Genomic DNA, 21956 nt, shown 5'->3' with positions numbered 1-21956 from the left:
CCCAGGAGGTTGTTGGATCCTTCCTTCTCTGGAATAGCCCATAAACAAATATACAGCTAGTGTGAACAACTGTGTTGTCGATTATATGCTGAGTTAGAAAATCATTCAGAAGAACATACTTCTACCAAGGCTGAAAAACATTCCTAGATCTGCACTTTGATCCAGATTGCCTCAAATCTAATCACCACTTCCTCATTCCACACAATGTTGAACAACTTTGTACGGGACGTTAATATGCTTTGCTAGCTGACTAATAAAAATACATAGAATGCACAGAAAAAAAGATGCATAGAAAACATAAAAATGCATAGAAATAAAAACATAAAACAACCCATGTATGGATATTGTGTGTTTTTTTATATGTGTTATTCTCCTGGGGCCTACCTTGAGCCTATTTGTAAGAGTTACTTTGGTTTTGTTCCATATTTTGTGGAATGTTCATGGTCATCACAAATATTTTTAAACCTTACTTACTCTGCGGGCATTATCGGCCGTAACTGGTTTTACTTTATGGAAATGACTTTTGTAACAAAACAGCACTCAAATACTGTAAATACAAACCACCACATGTACTGTCTGTAATGATTGTAACCTTGATATAGGTTAATATCGTACTTTAATATGTTGAAGGCCTTCTGTAAAATTAAAATCAAATCATTTTGTTGTGGTTTACTTTTTATTTTTTGGGAAACAAAACATAAATTCCTGTATAAATGCAAAATGTATGTAAATGTAAATAAATGTAAATAATATAACAAAAGCTCAATACATAATTTAATTCAATAACATATGAAAATATGATTTAAATGTTTATCGACATGTTTTCCAACTTGATAAGAATAAACTCAGATATCATTTTGGAGTCCTGTCTCGTTGATAGAATGAAGGACTTGCTCTTGATCAGGTGATTAGCTGATCAAACCAGCTGTGTTTACGCGATGGCCCCGTTCGTCCACCAGGTGTCGCTGTTATGACGGGTTATCACTTTCTTGCCCAGCTAGCTTCCAGCGGAGAGCTGTGCGCGGTTGGATGTGTGCGACACCGACCTGTCTCCACTTCCAGATCGAAGATGGCGGTCTCGGTGTTCCCCGGCGTGCGGCTCCTCTCCATCGGAGACGCGAATGGAGACATACAGCGACACTCGGAGCAGCAGCCGCTGCGGCTAGAAGTGAAAAGCACACAAGATGCCGCCCTCATCAATCTCTCCAATGGTGAGCTGACCTTTTCTCAAGCGGTTCGGCCTTTCTTTACGTCCAGTGCTAATGCTAATGCTAATGCAGCGCTAACGCGTATGCAGCTAAACTGGCAATATGTAGCATTAGCCACCAAGAAGCTAACCCGTCTTAAGAGACCGCGTCGTCTTCCGCTGCTTATCACGAGGGAGCCCCTCAAAGTCCACATTGTTCATCGTCCGGTGATGCAGAGGCTAGCTAACCTGACTCCTTCAGCTTCACCGCAACTTAACCGATTAGGAGACTTGAAAGGAAACATAGCGCAGCGCATATACCGTTAGTTAGCTAAGTTAGTCTCATCAATAAGTGAAGCTAAGTGGTGGGTAGTTTAATGCTAGTTAAACAATGCCACCGGCCCAGTCATAAGGAATGATGTGCTAACGTCCCAGCGTCTTCCTCCCGGAACGTGTGGCTAAAATGTGTTTATTGGCACCAACATGTGCCTCTGAATTATAAATTACCTTTAATCTCATTTGACTTGTGAATATACGGAAAGTGTTAACGGCTGTTTAGCTTGTGAATTAGCTCGTCTGGATCCTAACGGAGCAGAGCGGAGAGGGTCCTGACCCGCCGCCGGGCACCGCGTCCATGCGGCCGCCGCCACTGCGGGACTGTTTTGGTTTTTTTTACCCCCCGTATCAGCTCACAAACGAGCGGGGGAAAAAACAAACTTTGGAAGGTTATACTTTTGGTTAAGGCGCTCTTGATCGTTTGGGGTGTCGTAGTGTGTGGCTGGGCCCTCATTATTTATGCATTCATCTTTGTTCTCATTGGAACAATAGCGGGTCCCCGCCGCCTGCTCCCCTCCGGTGCGGGGGCAGAGACGCGGCTCTCCGCCGCTTTTCTTATTCAATGGGATGTCCCGCTGAAAGGGAACAGGCCTCCGGCTGCTGGGTGCTGGAGTTAAAAAAAAAAAAAAAAATTTATATATATATATATATATATATATATATATATATAATTTTATTTATTATATATATATATATACATTTTTAAAATATATTTTAATTTAATTTCCAACAAGAGTCCATTTCCAACAAGAGTTGGAAATTAAATTGCTCAACCCTTATTTATTGTACGCTTGCGATAATAATTAGAATCAGCCTCTAGAATGATCCTGGACTTTTTCCGGAACCAAGTATCGATGGACTTTGAGGTCTGTTTGGGATCATTATCCTTTTAGAACACCCACTAGTCCCAATCTCCATCTTCTTGACAACTGCAGATGTTTATTCTAGGATCTGCTAACCCACAGGCCTAAAAAGTAATAGACTATTTTATTGCTCCATAGAACAACATTCTGAAACTTGTTCTGAGCTAGTGAAGACTGGAGGACTGATAAATGTCTTAGAGTTTGGTCATGCCACAGTTCTTCATGCTCGTATGGATTCACATTCATCCTCACCAATTGTTGTATATTTGGTCACAACTAACAGGACTTCACCTTGTCTTGGATGAACAGTGAAACATCTTCAAACCCAGAGTAGAAGTTTAGTTACGTCACATTTATTGTTCATGGAGCCCTGAATTTAAGTCTCAACAGTAGGGACTCTTTTGTTAACAAAAGGAGAAAAAGGTGTTGCTCAGTGATTGAACAGCATCTGAATTGAAATGTCAATTATAAGGGAGGATATTCAGGTAGTTGAATATTGTTGGCGTTAAATGTAAGCTTTAAAAGCAGCGTTTTGTGGGGGAAAATCCTCACAATGTGATGTATTGAGGTTTTTAAATCTTTTTTGATTTGGTTATTACATAAAAGGTGCTGTTCAATAGCACTGAGTCACTTTTCCTGTATCAAATTTTGATTTGTCCCTTTTGGGAACATTGACTTAAGTCCAAAACCAGTATGTGAATGTTCTTATTAGAAATAAAAGATGTCACAGCTTCTGCTTTACTGGTCATAATTTTCTGCTAATTCCACGTCCTCTGGAGGAGTGTAGTTCAGATGAACTTTTAGTTGTTGTAGGCCACCAATCTTAGAACATTTGGCATTTGCCTGTTAATTCTCTTTACCGACAGATATGTCCTTCAACATTATAGATAAATACTAGTTTTGCTCGTGTCACATTTTCCTACTTGATCATTACTGGACATGTAGCTGGACAGAGATGTAGGATTTTAAACCTGCTCAAGTGGGACTATCATGTGACCACCCTCGGTAAACTTTGCTGACGTACATTTGCGGGTCTGTATAATTCTACGTCTGGGAGGCAGTAACCATTCCTAATAAACATCTGTATGAACAGGCTAACCTGCAAGTGATAACATTGCTAGTTGCTGACTTGCTGCCATGTTGTTCTGTTTATAAAGCACACCTCAATGTTTGTGTGAAACACTTTGGATGACAGAGCCACTGTGTTTTTAATCACACCTCTGTCATATCAACTTCCTGTTTAAAATGGCACATTCAAGACGTGTTTAGTGGCAATGTTAGATATAACCGACAAAATAAGCCAGAGGTTTAACTTAAATGTGTCACATCAGGACACACAGTGATTGATAGATAGGAAACCAGTTCAGCAAGAACGGGCCACAGTTGAAGCAACTTATTCCATTTCCATTTTCATTGCACCACTAAACGTCCTGAGAACACGCGATCATCCTACTGAAGCAGTGCTAAACTCCTGCTGGAGCCAGGTGGAGAGATCAGAACTACATATTTATCTTACGTCTATTCATCCTTTACATTAGTTAGGTTCATTTTGACACGATACTGTTTGTGAGTCACTGCTGTGGTTCCACATGGCTCCTGGTTCTACTAGTCCATCCTGCTGTTCATGTCTGATCCGGTGCCTGCGGCTGCCACTATCACTCATTTGAATAGGCAATTATTCTCATCATCTAATTGTTTTGTCTTTTTAAAATGTCAAAGCATTTTGAAATGTTCTCCTACTTTCCCAACATGACTGGTTAAAGCAGCACATCTTCACATTGACCTAAATCCTGCAAATCCTCCAGCAATAATATTTCTTGATAATCAGTAAAATAATTGTCAACATGTTTACCCGCCAATTTCCCTTAGATCGACAAATCCTTTCGTTTACCAATCATGACAGGTCTGTCCTTACTTAAGCTGTCGACAGCTGACGTACCGAGTCTTACCTATTTTGGCCTGTCTAATTGTGAACATGTGATCCTGTGAAATGCAGAGAACGTCATATCATGCCTGTATTTTTGTGTGATGGTGACTGTGGAAGTAGTTGATCATCTTCAAACACGACAGCTGCACAAACTCATTAAGTCAAGGTTGGTTCTGCTGTCAGCCTCAGGATACGAGCCTCCTCTCACATGGAGTTACAGGAGGAAAAGGAGCACACACGTAGTGCGAAAGCTGTACAACTGACATTTGCTCATTATAATAATTGCCACTGGTTTTTAAGATCTGTATCTGCTTGAAGAGGAAATAATGTGGGGTCTGCTGATGTCCACATGGTTCAGTTTGCTCTCAGGGATTTTTGCCAACGAGCTCTGTTCATAATATTGACTTTCAGGTCCTAGATCGACATTTAAATGCCATGCAACCTTTTTTGGCATGCCCTTTAGTTGTGTTTAAATATCAGGTTGCGCTAATTTTTCCTCATGTGACACAATGTATAGATTGGGACTCCAGTTAGCTGAAGGGTTTCTAGCGGTGTACAGCAAGCAGAGCAGCCTGCCAGGCCGGGGCCTGGAGTCGGTAGGCAACCCCCTGATGACCCTAAGCTACAGCTCTCTAAATGTTTTGGAGATTATGCCAGAATGAAACAGACAGAACTTTATTTTGGTCATACCTCCCAAAGTTTCCTAGCTTTTCATTGCTGTAAAGTTGTTGTTTTTTTTTACATCCTGCTTCAAAGCGGTGATGTATTGTAATTGTTAGTGTTCGTGTGTTCATTCGTTAGTCCACGAAATATCTTCACAACCGTTGCTAATAAAAAGATGAAACAAAAACAACATTACTCGGGCGGCAAAGGGGATGAAAATGAGATGATGACCCCGACCTTTAGAAAACTTGGTCAAGGTCAAATTTAAACTTTTGTACACTCAGGAACAGGATAAGATAGACGAGGGAGAGGGCCAGTGTGAGTAAGACCATAGATCAAAGCTAGTGTTTTGATCTAGCTGCACTAGCTTTGATCTATGGTCAAAACTAGTGCTTTGATCTATGGCACTAACTTTGATCTATGGTCAAAGATAGTGCTTTGATCTACCGCACTAGTTTTGACCTATAATCAAAGCTAGTGCATAGCTTTGACCTGCCCTTTAAGGTCAAAGCTATGCACTGGTCAGGTACTACTTTCAGGGTACCCTGACCTACCCTTTGCGGGCTGTTGCAGTCTCTGACTGCCTTGGTTCCTTTTTTTAGTTGATGAAAAAATTCTTCATAGTGAAACTAAAGTTAAAGTCTCCCTTTTCATATTAAATTAAAAACTAAAGCAGTTTTTTCATTTGAAGAGACGGTAGGAAGAAAAAAAAGGACAGGATCTTTAGAGATGTCATCTTTAAAGCAGGATGTCAGAGGACATCGCTGTTGGGATTGAGGTAAATTCTTTTTAAGAGAGCAGGGTTGAATATGGACATGTGATCTAGTAGGGAAATAATGGACACAAAAAGAACCCCTTGTTGACAACCTCTTCATCATGATGTCATTCATAGTGGTAATGTGTGAAGACTGCTGTCTGTGTCTGATCAGCTGTTTGTTCTTTCGGGGTTATAGTCATTAATGAGAATAGAATGTGATCTGACAGAGGATGATTTTGGTGCGGCACCGGATTGGACATGACCAAATAATAATCCAGGATAATAATGGCGATTCTCAGTTTTTCTTTAGAACGCCAGTAAACACCAAAGTCCATTTTGTTAAACCCTGAAACCAGGAGCAGCTAGTAGTCGTCAGAAAGAGCTGTTGAAAGGAAGAAATAAATAAAGATTGTGGGGTGGGGCCTGCTCCAAAGGTATTTAAAAGCTTATTGAAGCCTCTGAACACATCAGACGAATCGTATGGAATCAGTTGTCTGTCATGATCTGCAGAGAAAGATCAAGCATTTTACCAGCTATAACAGCACATCTGTAGCCAAGCTGTCCTCTGTCCAGCTGTTACTGTTCACCACAGACATTCTTAGTCTGATTCCAGTTCAACTAACACGTGGATTCATACGGTTAGAGCTGCACCACTTGATGGTTGGTAATTGTGAAGATCAACTGGGTAATGAAATACTCAATGCACATTAGTAAGACACAAAAGAGAAAAAAAGATGTCTTCTAATGTTCACAGTAGTCTTTCCCTCTTGAAAAAGCATCCTTGTTTTTTCTATTTAAAATAATAATGAATAAATCATATTAGCTGTATAAGAAAACCCATATATGTAATGTGTTTCATTGCTACCTGGTTTAAAAGAAAGCACTTTCTTCAACCCAAAGACAAATACATTTTAAAGCTCTGACATAAAAGACTCAACTGTGTGTGCGTGTGTGTGTTTGGTGTGTTAGTCTCTAAAGGAGCCTGTGGTTGAAATGAACAGTAAACACATCAATCCTTCATCAAATTGACAGCAGTGAATTATTGTCTTTCATAAATCGTAACGACGGACGCTAGTGTGTTGTGCTACAGAAACAACCATCCGTTGGAAGTTGATGTTGAATTTTACTTTCTGTATATATACCCAGTGAGGATGCTCTTTTTTTGATGATCCTGTAGCAGATCAGCCATGTCCACGCGGAAAGGACATTATGGTATGCATGAGAATGCTTCCGTTCATGTGGTGACCGGTGAAGCTTTTGAAAAGCATACACATTGTGCTTAGTGTTTGGACCACGAGGCACACTCTTTCCAGCAGGCTGTAAATGAGCAAACGGGATCAGACAGAGTTGATAGGGAGGAAGATGGGAGGACGTTTTAACCTCAGTCAGCTTGTCACCTCACATCTGTGGAAAAACCTCGTGGCTCCAATGAGACGCAGACATGAAATGGAACGCTGATTTTTATGTGCTGTGGAGGTTGTTGGACCTAAAGCAAACCTGTGCAACACATGGAGTAGACCATAAATGATCTGCATCTTGAAGCGTATACCAGCTAATTGAAAACATGTTGATCATTCATATCTACTTGAAAAACCAGGGGCCCAGCTCGAGCAGCAGACTCTGTCTCCTCCTTTGAAACCATGTGTGGGTTTTTTTTAAGACTGCTGCAGAGAGCTGGAGCAAGATTTCCAAGTAATAAGCAGTAGACCAACCATTTCTTCACATTCATGCAGGATCCCTGAATTTTCTTCCAACAATCTCAGACTGACAATTGCATCTTTCTGTCTTTGGTGTAAAACATCAGACAGAGTCTTTGTAGGAAGAGAGATATGATGGAAGAAAGGTAGAGAAGTCAGGGGCTGAACAGCACTTATTCCTGGTTACAGATAAATGGAGAAATTTACAAAGAAAACTGAGCAGTGCAGGCAAGCAGCCAACTGGAAGTGTGGGTTTTGATTTCACTGGTTTGGCCCAAGAATTTTAGTTTTGAATTCATGAAAGCCAGAGTGGAAAACTTACTGCATCAATTTCAGACTTTGTTTTACAAACGTCTTTGTTTAAATAATGGCTAGTTAATACCCTTTACCCGTTAAATTATTATTATCATTATTTGATGTTCATTCTTTGTCAAGGTTAAGGTTGCAGTGATCACATGGAGATTGGATTGGCCAGGCTCGGAGATCTTTGCTTCCTCTAGAGTGCATAAACAAAGAGTTGGGAACGTTTCGTCTTACGCTTAAACTATGATGTGTCATCTGAAAAAAAAATCACTTTCATTAGTTAAAGAAGGCAACCATCAAAATAAATGATGCGAGTAGGAATTCTTTTTAACAAAGAATCAGTTCAAATTCCTTCGTGACGCTGGGACTCTGAAATCTTAATTATTGTGTGGCCTTTTGTGTTTATTAAACACACATACCTGGAGGTAGGTTCTCAAAGAATGAAGGTATCTGAGGAATATGAGTGTTTTAATATGCTGAAATCTGGTTTAGAATTGGACCAGCAAATTGGTGGTTTGTTCTTTAATGGATAGTTGACAGTAAGAAACATGGAGGCTCAGGCGTATCCCTGAAGTTTAAAGTCATTCCGGACAAAAGTGGAAACCATCAGTCACAAAAAACACCAACATTGTCGGTATGTGTGGAAAAACCTCCCCCAGACTGTTGTAGGACACGCAGTAATACTGTATGTAAATCTGTCTTCATCAAATAACTCAAATGTTAATTCATTGAGCTACCAATAGTCATCACTTCTCTCCACAGTGTGTCTCAGTTGTGGACAGAGGCAGTGGTGTCCAGCTGGTTTTGTCAAACCTGAAATTGAAAAATCAGAAAAGTTAGCCTGAACTTGTGTCTATCAGCAACAAAGCATCTGCTACAGAACAGGAAGAAATGGAGACTCATTGTCAAAGCTGAAAATGTTTGCAGTCTGTTCCTGTTAGTGGTGTTTTATTCACGCCTTGCTGTTGAATATTGTCACATTAATCTAACCTTTTTTTAGAGAGCTGTGTGAGCGTCTGTGTGTCTAATGTTGTCCTAACTCTTTCCACCATCTCCCATTCTTTCCAGGAGAGGAGGCGAGTGTGTTCAAGTGTTCGGTTTCCAGGGAGACCGAGTGCAGCCGCGTGGGGAAGCAATCGTTCATCATCACGCTGGGCTGCAACAGCGTCCTGCTGCAGTTCTCCTCACCTGCAGGTACACACAAACACCCCTGCTACAACAAGATGGTCACACACTGTACGTAGGTTAACACTCACATCCACTTTGCAAACCACTGGGCTCCTCGAAGCATCAGAGTTTGGGGTCACGGTAACCTCGACCAATTCTGATGATGGCAACTTAGCAGTGCTAACAATAGCAGCCTCACCAGAAGAGCGATCGCTATCAAGATCAATCCGAAGGGAAAACTGTCAGTCAGACTTTTTTTTTCTGCTCGATGAAACAAAGCTGCCTCAAACACAGCTGGGTTTGTAATCTGTAACCATCACACCAGGCTAAAAATAATGAGCGTACGACTAAAGTTGTTTCACTCAGCCAGAGAGTACAAACAGTAACCCCGAGGCATTTCACCAGCTCCAGCAGGGAGGATGGATTACGTGCAGCACAGCCTGGCACCAGGGCTGTAAGAAAATTCCGATGCAGTCAGTATTGGAATATTTTTGTTCGCGATGATGTGACGTTATCACCTTACCAAAAAAAAAAAAAAAGGTATTGATTGTTATTTAATCATATACATTAGGGCTGCGCTGTATGCTGTTTCAGCACTGATGCCATAATGAGTGTGGACATACAGGTCACATAGAAGACATATTGTGGGTCACCTGAAAACATCACCCTAGTTCAGCAGCAGGATCCACTGGCTCTACAAGTAGGATTTAAGAACATTATGTCCTCCACATGGATCAGAAACTGGTCGGGTAGTCTGGATTAGGCTTCACACCAGTTAGCTTTTAGCACAGATGGGGGAAATCTGTGTGTTCATTTTGGTCTTCTTCTGTAACATTGCCTGCACTTTCCTTTTTCATGCTCTCATTTTTATGTTCCGCTTCAGACTTTCAGTCCTTTTATAACATCCTGAAGAACAGTCGTGGGCATAACACTGAGCATTCAGCCTTCAGTGAAAGAACAGAGGAGTCCTCTGCTGTACAGTACTTCCAGGTGAGAGGACACACGCGCACATACACACACACACACATACACCTACCTGGTTGTATTTTATTTTTGTCTCTCCTTTATTCAATGACAGCTTTTTGCAAGCTTCTAGGCTTTTTGCTATTTATAGTCCTGGAACATTCAATATGATCATTAATAGGGAAAATATTTTTTGGAATCTTTTTTACCTTGAAGTGGAATTCCAGTTTACAGATCTGTCCTGTAAATTGTTGGACTTTTTTTTAAGGGAAGAAAAATGTTACGTTGGTCTCATAATAATAATAATGTTCACATCTATTACAGACGTGTTTTTGCATCAGCATGACGTTACCTGATTATGTTGTGATCTGAAGGACCAGTTTCTGTCATGCTGTCTGATGATTGTCCATTTAATACAAAATAGAATCACTCTAAATGAAATGCGTTTTTATGCCCTTGATTTTGTTTAAATAAAGAATCTTTGCTGCTTGCAGTTTTATGGCTACCTCTCCCAGCAACAGAACATGATGCAGGACTATGTTCGGACAGGAACTTACCAGCGGGCTATTCTTCAGAACCACACTGACTTCAAGGATAAGGTGACCTCATATTTATGTAGAGTTTGTAGATTATTTGATTATTATTTGATTTATATATAGTCAATCATTATTTTGATATTTAGATACATTTTTAAAATTTGGGTAGGGATCTCAAAAAACAAGTTGAACAAATCAGACACAGACAGCTGGATACGACAGAATGCGTGTCGTTCTGGATAATGTAGGTAGTCCACCTGGAGAGACGCTTTAAACGTGTCCGGCTCCCTCTGCAGAGAGTTGGTAGGAGCAGTAAATCACGTCGCTGTTTTTGTCCTTTTTAACTTTAGTTTGTTCTATTTGTTGTGACATCAAGCCAATGAGGAACGTGACTTTTCTCTCATCTTCCAAAATCAGAGCAGATTGTCACGCCTTACAATTATTGTGCCAGGAATATTTTTATTAGATTTTTATTGGCTCATTGGTGCGAACGATGGTGGTTGGCAGGTTAACCCTTCAAAACCGAATGCTGTTGCCGGCAATGGTTGATTTGCAGTACAGTGGTACCTCTACTTACGAAATTAATTGATTCCGGAAGAAATTATGTAAGTAGAAAATTACGTGTTGACTCGTTTTCCATGCAAATGCCCTAATCCGTTCCAAGCCCCCAAAAATTCCGACATAAATGTTTTATAAAGCACAAAAATGCATCAAAACATGTAACAAATACATGTTACGATTAGATTATTACACAATAAATGAGAGTTGTGCATAACGTAAAAACAATAGAATAAAGATTAATAATGACGGTCATTTACCTTTTAACTGCTGTCCCCATTGTTTTTTGCCCTCTTTGGTTCATGCACTCCTATCTCACGATGCTGAACAACAGAGTGAATTCCAGTCCTCCTTCTGAACTTCTCCAACCACCCACACAATGCCTTAAACTCCTTAAACTTCCTTTTGTTTTAATAACGTGGTGATTGTAGATGCATTTCAGCCATATTCTTTATCGAGATCAACCAAACGCATCCCTTTTTCATGCTTTTCTATTATCTCTTGCTTTGTTTGTACGGACAAAAAAACTCTTTTCTTCATCTTTTCTTTTCCTCTTTTCTCCGTCACTTTCTTGGGGTCCATAGCGAATACGTACTCAAAAAGTTATTATATTTGCACAAACTATCAGAACACCTCACGGGTCGAGTGCCGAATGCCGAAGACACTGTATAAGCACCGATCTAGCGCCACACAGAGGTGGAGTGGCATTCCTCTTAGCCAATGGGATGCCAGGAAGATATGTAATAGTTAATAGCCAATGGCAGAGCAGCTATGAGAATGTTGCGTTCAGGAACCTGTGGGGGATTCGAGTGTCAGCCGATACTGTGTTTTTACATTACGTAAGTCAAAATGTCTTTCGTAAGTAGAGGTAATATTTTCCTGCTGAGAAATTTCGTAAGTAGAAAATTTCGTAAGTAGAGACATTCGTAAGTAGAGGTATCACTGTATTTCTAAGACATTAACACCAGTCTGTTCTCCTGGGCTGGTCTTGTTCTGGGTTTGAGTCTTAATCAGAAATGTAAATCTGACTTCCTGATAGAGAGCGCTGAGCTGCTGCATTTACTCGCATCGTGTTTGGCATCTAGTCTAAGCCCTGCGACTCCAGCCACATAAAATTTTAAAATGTTTTTGATGACCGAAGTTAAAAATAGCTCATTTAAACTTTTATCCAGAAATATCAAAAGGCTTCAAGGTCCAAGCACGTCTCTCATGGTCTGGTTTTGGCCTGCAAACCTCTAGTTGAGGACCCCTGCTGTAAGGATTTGTCAAGTATAGCTCTTATTTCTAACCAACTGCTGTGTGACCTACAGTGATAATCCAGTGGTGCTTTTTAAGAGAGCGCTTAATATTCAAGAATGCCTTTTCACCTCCAGCCCTTCCATTAGTTCAGTATTTTGCCGTTGTATGAAAGCTAAATTCCATTTAATACTGATGTTGCAAGAACACTGTTTTTATATGTATGCAGGCATGGTGTTTAAATGGAAGTCAACTTTCCAGTTAGTCATTTTAAAACAAGTCTGATCGTGATTCTAGTCAATTCACAGGGCTAATGTTAGCTCAGTGTGCTAGGTTAGAAAATGAGTCCTTACTCACTTCTTCTGTGTTTACTAGTGGAGCAGAAGCTATCTCAGTCTTATATCAGGGACCTATTTGTAGTGTCTGATTTCCTGTATTAAATTGACTTCCTTTAAAACTAAAATAAATGCACATTTACCATATAAGGTGTGTGTCCTGTTTGCTTCTTTCCAGGTGGTGCTGGATGTCGGTTGTGGCTCAGGGATCCTCTCTTTCTTTGCAGCCCAGGCTGGAGCCAGGAAGGTCTATGCTGTAGAGGCCAGTACCATGGCACAGCATGCTGAGGTACACACACACACACACACACACACACACACACACACACACACACACACACACACACACACACACACACACAGCCACAGGGGTGTGTTTTGAATTACCTAGTTCATGTGTCACTGTATTTATTTCCATTGTGGTGATTGTGTGCTCTGCTCACAGGTGTTGGTGAACAGTAACCGTCTCGGAGAGCGTGTTGTTGTCATCCCAGGGAAGGTGGAGGAGGTGACCCTGTCTGAGCAGGTGGACATCATCATCTCAGAGCCCATGGGCTACATGCTGTTCAACGAGCGTATGCTGGAGAGCTATCTGCATGCCAAAAAGTTCCTGAAGCCCAACGGTAAGGACGTTTTTCAGGAGATGAAAGGATTACAAAGAACACAGACATAGCCTTTACCTGACAAAGCCTTTCTCACAGCGCTCCACTTATTAACTGGTTGGTTATTATAGAAAGTTTACACGGATAAATACTCAGCCCAGTGTTTCAAAGCATTGCCAGTGTACTCCTGTGTGTTGACTTACGTCTGCTTGTGTGTTCCAGGTAAAATGTTCCCAACTATTGGTGATGTCCACCTGGCCCCCTTCACAGACGAGCAGCTCTACATGGAACAGTTCACCAAGGCCAACTTCTGGTGAGGAGGTTAGAGGCTGAGGATAGGAAAGACAGAAAAGTTGACTCGTCTACCGAAGCCATCGTATAACCTCTCCTTTGTCCTGCATGTCAGGGGATGACTGTTTTTGCATTCCTCTTTTTTAACACTGGCCATCGCTCGTTATGTCTCTTGTTCACAAGCAAGCACACTTCCACCGATTTCTGAGTTCACTCTTTGTATTCGTATTCACACTGCAGCTACAGAAACAGTCGATTTTCCACCGTATTTAAACATTCCAATCTCATCATGGATTTCACCTTCAATTTGTATATGTTCGATGTGCAACACAAAAGAGGAATCAAAATATACATGATTATACCAGATGATTCTCAGTCACGGCTCTTAGGATGGCAGTGATGGTCAGTCAACCACGTAGACTCACTACATTTGAATCCATGGCCAATTTTTCCTTCATTCGCCAGTCCGTAATGACTTAACAAAGCGTGACTGCGAGGGCAGTGGTCGGTGGTGAGCTGTGGGTGTTTAGTGTTGTTAAACTGCGGGGGGGGGGGGGGTAGCCAGATCTATGTAGCATGAATGAAGAACACAAAGGAGAAGCTCCATCTGTCTTGGATTCAGTTTCTCTTCCCTTGGTAAACGGAAATGAAAGCTCTCAAAGAGCACGTGTAGATGGGCTGACATGGTGACGCACTCAATGTGTACTGCTCTTCTCCCTTCAGACTGGATTGTATTATATTGACACACACACACGCGCAAATGCAGTTACTGTTATACTAGATGTCAGAAAAAAGACTATGAATTACTGATTTTACTAAAGGAAATGTGCTGTTTGGTTTTACAAAAACTGGATGTGTGAATATTGCTATATTGCAATTTGTTTATATTATGACATCCACTGTGTTGTGTAACCAATGAAACATCTGACCTGTGACCTTCCTCAGGTATCAGCCATCCTTCCATGGTGTAGACCTCTCTGCCCTACGGGGGGCAGCAGTGGACGAATACTTCCGTCAACCAATTGTGGTACGTTCTCCACCACACACGCATTCACACTTTGCTTAGTGGATTGTTTGACTGGCGCTGTGAATGAGGCGACACAGGCTGAGACAGTACTGACCCTAATTTTTAAAATGATGTAACACAAGAAAATATGCCCAGAATTCCAAAATTCAAAGTCATCATGTCATTTGTGCTGTTTGTGAAAAATGCATGCTGGGTAATGATCCAAACCTGTAGGGCGAACCTCCTCTGGTTGCGTTTCATGAGTGGATCCTGGTTGATTTGAATGAAGAGCTGTGATCTCTCCCCACAGGACACATTTGATATCCGCATTCTGATGGCAAAGTCGGTCAAACACACAGTTAACTTCCTGGAAGCCAAAGAAGAGGATCTCTACAGGTGTGTGTGTGGGTGTGTGTGTGGGTGTGGGTGTGGGTGTGTGGGCAGTTACATGTATATGTGTTGTACTGTAGAATGTATGTAACTGGCTCTCTGCTATTTCTTTTGCGTCTCAGGATAGAGATTCCCTTTAAGTTCCACATGATGCACTCGGGCCTGGTGCACGGTCTGGCGTTCTGGTTTGACGTGGCGTTCGTGGGATCAGTGTAAGTCAGCTGGCCACTGTTACACATATGTGACCTCAGTTCAATGGGTTAAAGTAACATTCCTTGAATTATTCCAGCATGAATGTTTGGGTCTCACCTCAGCATTTCTCTGTGCAGGATGACTGTCTGGCTGTCCACAGCACCCACAGAGCCCCTCACCCACTGGTACCAGGTGCGCTGTCTGCTGCAGTCCCCTCTCTTCACCAAGGCCGGGGATACGCTGTCCGGCACTGCAATGCTGGTGGCCAACAAGAGGTATGATGCTCCTGATTGTGCAATCCTGGAGCAGAGAATCTTATTGAATTGAAAAAGTCAAAGCGACACAACAGAGACACTCACCAAATGTAATCTGCTCGCTTCAGCTAGCTAGTTCTCTTCTCAATTTGTGCATTTAGACGCTGCTCTCACATGAGCCTCAGCCCAGATACTAATGTTGTTATTGAGCTCAGTTAGGCAGCATAAAAAAAGTCTGTAAAATAACTAATCAAAGTAAACCTTTTAAGCAATCAGGACATGAACTTTAGCTTTTTATGCACTAAGGTAGATATTGTATTCAGCGTCAGCATAGCAAAAATTTCTTATCTAACATCAAGCAAGAACACAAATTGGTCTATTTCCCACGATCTTCAGATACATTTGGACCCTCAAGCTCCCCTCTCTGTCACTGAGTCAGCTGATTCCTGACAAAACGGGAAGATGACACGTTAGCTTGTGGTTCATACTAACGCCAGTTTGATCTCCCCAACAGACAAAGCTACGACATCAGTATTGTTGCCCAGGTGGATCAGACAGGATCAAAGTCCAGCAACCTCCTGGACTTGAAGAACCCCTTTTTCAGGTGAGATGATGCACAAACACCAGAACATGGACGGCACCGCTTGAGGAAGAGGTTTGGTCAGGAGAGGAGCAGCCTGATTATCTGATGTTTTAACATTTGTTTTTATATGTATTTGCAGGTACACAGGCTCCACCCCCAACCCCCCTCCTGGCTCACACTACACCTCCCCTTCTGAGAACATGTGGAACACGGGTTCCTCCTACAGCATGAGTCAGGGGATGCCTGTATCAGGTGAACACCCTAATAAACAGGAGGAAACACTCCCTCCGGACAACCCCTATGAAAATACGTAAATCTGGTGGAACCAGATCTGTATTTAAGTCCACACCACTTCCTTAGATACCCCCCTCTAGCCAGGATACATAATGTCGAGAAACATCCTATGTGCTGATACGAAGCTCAGCAAATCATTACTGAAGTGAAACGGGATCATTTCCTAGTCTGACAGTCAAGACCACAGAAGTGGTCGTTGCTGCGATAACATGCAACTGTAAGGACTTTAAAGCTGTCACCATTGACAGACCATTGTATCAAAAAGGTTTGAGAAGGATTTTTATACATATTTGTGTTCTGTTTTTTTTTTTTGAAAGGTGTTGTCTGTAATGTTTTTGGAGTTGCATAAAGAAAAGGCTTGTGAACAAATTCATGTAAATATTTTAATGAAGTTGGATTGGTTTGTTTTATGTCTTTCATCCAGGGATGCCAGCAGCTTATGACCTCAGTACAGTCATCGGCAGCAGCCCGTCAGTGTCTCACAACAACCTCATCCCCCTGGGTACGAACCTCCTCTCGTCTGACTTCCACTTCTCATGGAACTTAAAGTAGCGAGGAACTAGCAGGAGCATGTTTCTGGTGTCACGATTTACAAATCCAAAGAGCTGCGCCTGTTAAACAACCGAATAACATGGCAAAAACAAAACTTAACCTTCCTTGTTACATGGCGGTCATGTCCTGTGCTGGGTGTGCCCCGTCCCACCTTGCACTGTCTATCCAGTTTAATTTTCTAATCTTTTTATTTAGCTGCTAATTCTTGCTTGCTGCTATGGGTTGCACATTGTAACATGACATTGCAACATCACACCAGCCTTGTTTGTGCAGCTATTTGAGTTGGTGATGTTACTTCCCGTTGGCTCTCTAGGGGGAACAACAATGATCCCGATCACACCTTTTATAGAGTTGATACAGAGCTGTGAGGCATAGTGAGCGACTAGTGTATACTGACGCTTCACCCTCCAATACTGATAATGCTGCCTGGCAAACCTTCAAATGTTTTAAGCCTTCTGCCGGAAGCGCGCATCTATTTTTGTTTTTGTTTGGTGGCAGTTGCAGGTTTTGCATCTTACTGTGAGGAACTGCAGCAGATGTAGTGACTCTGACACCACCTTCCTTCCAAACAGGAGATAACAGTTGTATCGCTGCACACATGATTAACCGCTCTCCTCTCTGATTCGTCACAGTGAATACGGGAATAGTAAACCACACCCACTCCAGGATGGGCTCCATTATGAGCACGGGGATTGTCCAAGGTACGTCCACAGGTGAAGTTACAGAAAAATGAACACGAAACACACACAAACAAAACTGCTTTAAGCGGGGATGAGTAATGTCATGCCTTCTCTTCCCAGGAGCCACAACCGGCCAATCAGGCCTCAGCAACAGCGGTACCTACTATCCCGTCACCAACCAGTTCACCATGGGGGGTGCGGCCATCTCCATGGCCTCGCCAATGGTCATCCCCAGCAACACCATGCATTACGGCAGTTAAGATGAAGACGTGCGCAAAAGACCTCTTCGTCCTCCCCGCCCCTCGCATGATGAGAGATCCCCAACCCCTCCCAATGGAGCCCTCCCCACCCCCCCAACCTTCAACTCTGACTGAACCGCCAACCCGCAACCAAAACCTTTATACCAAAAGCAGTGCTCTGCTGGCACTTCCTCGTCCCTCGTGTCTCCGCCCACACCCCACCCCCACCCCCCGTTCCTCCTGTGTTCAGTCCATCACTCTACGAACGGTCGAACGCTCTCGTATCCGTCCAGACTCTGGTCTCACTGACTGAGGAACCCTCCCGTTCCCTCTGTTGGGACTGCAACACGTGCACAGCTGAGATGCTGATGCACCACTGTACATCTATCCCCCCCTCCCCCGACATCTACGTCGATCCCTGTTTTCTCCTCCCCGTCTGTCCGTTTTTTTTTTGTTATCGTCTCGACGAGCCCTGTAAGGTTTTTTTCAGATACCAGCTTCAGTCCGTTCGCACAACTCTTCGGCATCGCCTCACCAAACCCTCTCCATCAGTGCACTAGGAAACTATTATCATCAGCACTTACGTCTGGGCTCTTATCAAATCTTCAAGGCTGCTCTGTTTCTCCCCACAGACTATCCACAGTCAAATCACAATCATTACGCGTTAGTCAGTCCGCTCATGACACAGTTGGGTTAAGGCGGATATCAGAAAGATAAAGATGTTTAGGCACTTGGTGTGAGGTAAACTTTTTTTTTTTTTTTTTACTGACATGAAGAGATGATTCTGCTTGTTGCCTAATGTGTAGTTCTACTCAACAGCAGAGGTGTTGTTTCCTTCCGCAAAGGGACACACTGACGCATTTAGTTTTGGGAGAATGGCACGCTGGTCACCTTCCATGATGAGCTATGAAATAAACAGGAACTGCAAACGTCTGTGTTCTTGCTGTACATCACAGGTTCCCATCTGTAACGCATACACTACATCAACTGAAAGTGGGCACTCTGCTAAGTGAGGTGGAACACGTGAGACGGTAGTTGGCCTCATGGTTGTCTGAAGGTGCGCTGCTGCTTTAAAGTCCAGTATCAGCTTGATTAATTTTTTGATCTCCAGCTCCTATGAAACCTGAATGTTAAGCTGCTAAATTGTAACTTCTTTCACACGTTATCGGGCTCACAATGAGAAACCTAAACTTTGTGGGACATAAAACTAAAATGGAGCTGGAAGATGATAAAATTCTCCATAGAGCAGATGGAAATATTGTGTGGGCTCATCATTAGGTTGTCCTTCTCGTTTGAGATATTGTTAGTAAAAATATTGATAAGTGTAGGTTTATATATGCATGTTGTCTTCAGTGAACCTGCGATGTGGTTAGCTTAGCGTTGATTAGTGGCTATAGGTAATATCTAATATTAGACCCCTACCACAAAGCGCAAGGAGATAAAACTGAAGCTATGTAGGAAATTAAATTGTACAAACCTAATTGATCGGGAGACCAAAATCCTTTTCTGACCAGTCGGTTCCATGTTGACAAATTCAGGTTTGAACAAGAAAAAGTCAGGTGACTTTTCAGGCAAGCCAATTAATGGAAGGGACTTATTGGAGGACGGATTTAGTCTTTTGCCACCAATTTTAATGCTGAATAAAAGTTATTTTCAGTAGTTTCTGGTTATAATCAACCTCCTCCGATGGCCCCAGTCGTCACTTGACTGATAGTTTAACATTTGAAAAGGGAAATTGTTACTTAATGGCGACGTGTAGCATGGCTTGTCTCAAAGTAATGAATCGCACATAAGGAAATTAGACAATAGTTGTCTGAATATTTTTAAAAAAAAAGGTATAACAAGAACATTTAAACCTTGCTTTGCGGGTGTTCCTGATACCTGACACAGAAGGTGACCAACGAGACGCTCTGCCAGAACGTTAGTGTGTCATTTAAAGCTGTTAAACCTGAAACGCGCCGCCTCGAGTTGCTGTTGATCGTTTTCTTCGCCTGGTGTTTCTCTGAGAAGACATCGTAGCAGCTCTTCCCCCGGCCGGCCGTTGCTGAGCCAGATTGCCGCAGCACAGTTGGTGGAGGAGGATGGAGAAAGGACCAGTGACCCAGTCGGCAGCCGGCAGGCTGTCAGAATGAAAAGCTATTGGTTTGGCAGAATCCTCGTTTACATCCTCACATCCTTCTCTTTGCATCTCCTCCCGAACTCCTTTAAGACTTAAACACTGTCAAAGAGACTTCGATGTGGAGGTGAGGGAGGCAGGGCCACCTCCCTCCTCGTCTGTTCACTATGTATGACCTCTGACATATCATGCCCCAATGCCCCCGTCCCCCGTTTATCACTTGAGAGAGAGACTGACACGTATGCATCGCTTCCAGTGTCACCATATATAATGGACTTCTTGGAATTTGAGTAAACAGGTTTTCAGAAAGCTGAAAAAAATGTTTCTTTGTAGGAATAACATTTTTGTTTTTATTTTCTGTTTCTCTTTCACAAAGAACTACAATGATAAAAAGAGGGCAAATTAAATGTGGAGATCTTCCAGACCATTGTGGAATGAGGTGTAGTACTTTAATTTGTTAAATAGATTGTTGACATGCCAGATGTTTACCATGTAGTCTGTAGTGACCATGTTCCTTCTGTCATGGAGTCATTGCTCTGTATTCAATAGTGGCCTCGGCTTTTATCATGGAAAAGTGTTCCAGGAAGACTGTGTCGTGTTTTGTCATTTGTATTTGTTGAGACCATTCTTGTTCGCTGACGTTGACTCTCGGCCCACAACTTAACGTTTCTGCTATAGTCTGACACAAATTCAGTCTATAATTATTCAGGAAATGATGAGGCACTATTAATGATTAAAAACAAGGACGTGAACAATGCACTTTGCATATTGCTTGATTAGATTCCCTTTATGCCTTGTTACCAGCAAGCAAGGGCTACAACTCAGAGTATGCTGAAATATAAAGATGCAGACGTTAATGAGGCCATATCTGTGGGTCATAATAAATGCATATATTATTAATGTTAGCTCTTATGTACATACATATATATGTATGTACATACTGTATATATACGTGTATATATATACATATACTGTATATATGTACTGTATGTATAGTGTATATACTGTGTATATGCTGTATTATATAGTACATATATAGATTGTATGTATATATATATATACTCTGTATATACTGTATATACTGTGTATATATATACATATATTTACAGTATATATGCATTTCTTTGGTTTTTACATCTACCTCTGGTACCTCCTATCTCGTGTCCCAGTCTGCATTGGATGAGGCTGAAAACCCTGGACAGGTCACCAGTTCATTTCGGCCATCTGTTTGTTAACAGATGGAGCCACAATAGAAGCTTTGTGGTCCCTCACTGTGCTGGAGATGCTTAAAAATCCATCACATTCATTGAAGCTGCTCACCAGAGCAGACAGTTGAGTGTATTTTGCAAAAACATTTGTTTGCTGCAACAGCAAAGATTCTTTTCAATTCTGGATCCAGGATCCTGATCATAATGATCAGGATCATTTCAAAAAAGTAAAAGTGTTTTGGCCATAGTCTCAAAAGTCATGCATTCATAACTTTTGCAAAGCCAGTGGAAGGAAGAGCACACTCTCATGTTCTTAGCTGAGCCTTCATGGAGATCAGACCCCGATTCTGAACTGTGAAATTTTCCAATTGGGTGCATAGAATGGAATCAGCTGATCCAACAAGTAGATGTGAGGTGGCTTTGAGATTAGTTACTATTGGATAAGGCTGAACTGAGCGGCAGGGCACAACCTTTAATCACATGACACCACACTGAAAAGACACACCTGTCACATTCAAACATTCGGCCGATACAGAGTCACTACTGTTTGTGAGTGTTGCATGTTCAGTAAAAGAACCAGAGTCCCAGGTCCTCGGGTGGATGTGAACCCAGGACCCTCAAGCTGTGTGTCGAAGCTACAGTGGTACCCACTACATTTTCATACGTCATTTATTGATTCATCTCCTCGGAGACGAGACGATCATAATCATCCCATCTTCAACATTTAACCGTAGCACAGGTCGCAGGTGTTTCTGGAGCCTATCTCACCTGATAGTGAGCGAGAGGCGGGGGTACACCCCATTTGAAATGCCAGCTCATCGCTGGGCCACACTGAAGATGGACTATCACCTGGGTTTATATTCCACACACTCTCAATGCAAAATCTGATCAGCTGTGATTCCACTAAGATCGACCCAGAAGTAAAGAAAAATCTCATTTGTAAGTAGTATCAGAGTATGGTTTGATTTTACTCGCTTCACTGTTCATGTGACACTCGTGGCCAATTTCTCCCCTAAATGGGA

The 21956-nt window shown here is 42.1% G+C and overlaps 1 protein-coding gene across 2 annotated transcripts; it reads left to right on the top strand.

Moving 5' to 3' along the window:
• Nucleotides 1-945: 945 nt before the first annotated feature.
• carm1 (coactivator-associated arginine methyltransferase 1) lies at nt 946-20312 on the top strand. Of its 2 annotated transcripts, none has more exons than XM_068337622.1 (16): nt 946-1211; nt 8801-8926; nt 9783-9889; nt 10357-10461; nt 12706-12816; nt 12973-13150; nt 13352-13442; nt 14366-14447; nt 14737-14822; nt 14939-15028; nt 15146-15283; nt 15777-15866; nt 15985-16097; nt 16564-16641; nt 17324-17404; nt 17492-20312. In XM_068337622.1, the coding sequence occupies exons 1-16, from the start codon at nt 971-973 to the stop codon at nt 17629-17631; spliced, it is 1857 nt and encodes a 618-aa protein (XP_068193723.1). In that variant the 5' UTR covers nt 946-970; the 3' UTR covers nt 17632-20312. The 2 variants fall into 2 exon arrangements, with proteins under 2 accessions (XP_068193723.1, XP_068193724.1); XM_068337623.1 differs by having other exon boundaries at nt 950-1211; nt 17324-17392.
• The last annotated feature ends 1644 nt before the right edge of the window (nt 20313-21956 follow it).

The sequence above is a fragment of the Antennarius striatus genome, chromosome 16, assembly GCF_040054535.1.
Source record: "Antennarius striatus isolate MH-2024 chromosome 16, ASM4005453v1, whole genome shotgun sequence".
Lineage (NCBI taxonomy): Eukaryota > Metazoa > Chordata > Actinopteri > Lophiiformes > Antennariidae > Antennarius > Antennarius striatus.
Note: the sequence above shows the minus strand (reverse complement) of the source record. Positions and strands in the feature narration are given on the sequence as shown.

What these genes read in the sequence shown, in the direction of transcription:
- carm1 (XM_068337622.1), top strand. Translation starts at nt 971, where the DNA reads ATGACGGGTTATCACTTTCTTGCCCAGCTAGCTTCCAGCGGAGAGCTG. An exon ending in TCAGGGGATGCCTGTATCAG is followed by an intron (nt 16,098 to 16,563) that starts GTGAACACCCTA and finishes TCTTTCATCCAG; the next exon opens with GGATGCCAGCAGCTTATGAC. An exon ending in CAACAACCTCATCCCCCTGG is followed by an intron (nt 16,642 to 17,323) that starts GTACGAACCTCC and finishes GATTCGTCACAG; the next exon opens with TGAATACGGGAATAGTAAAC.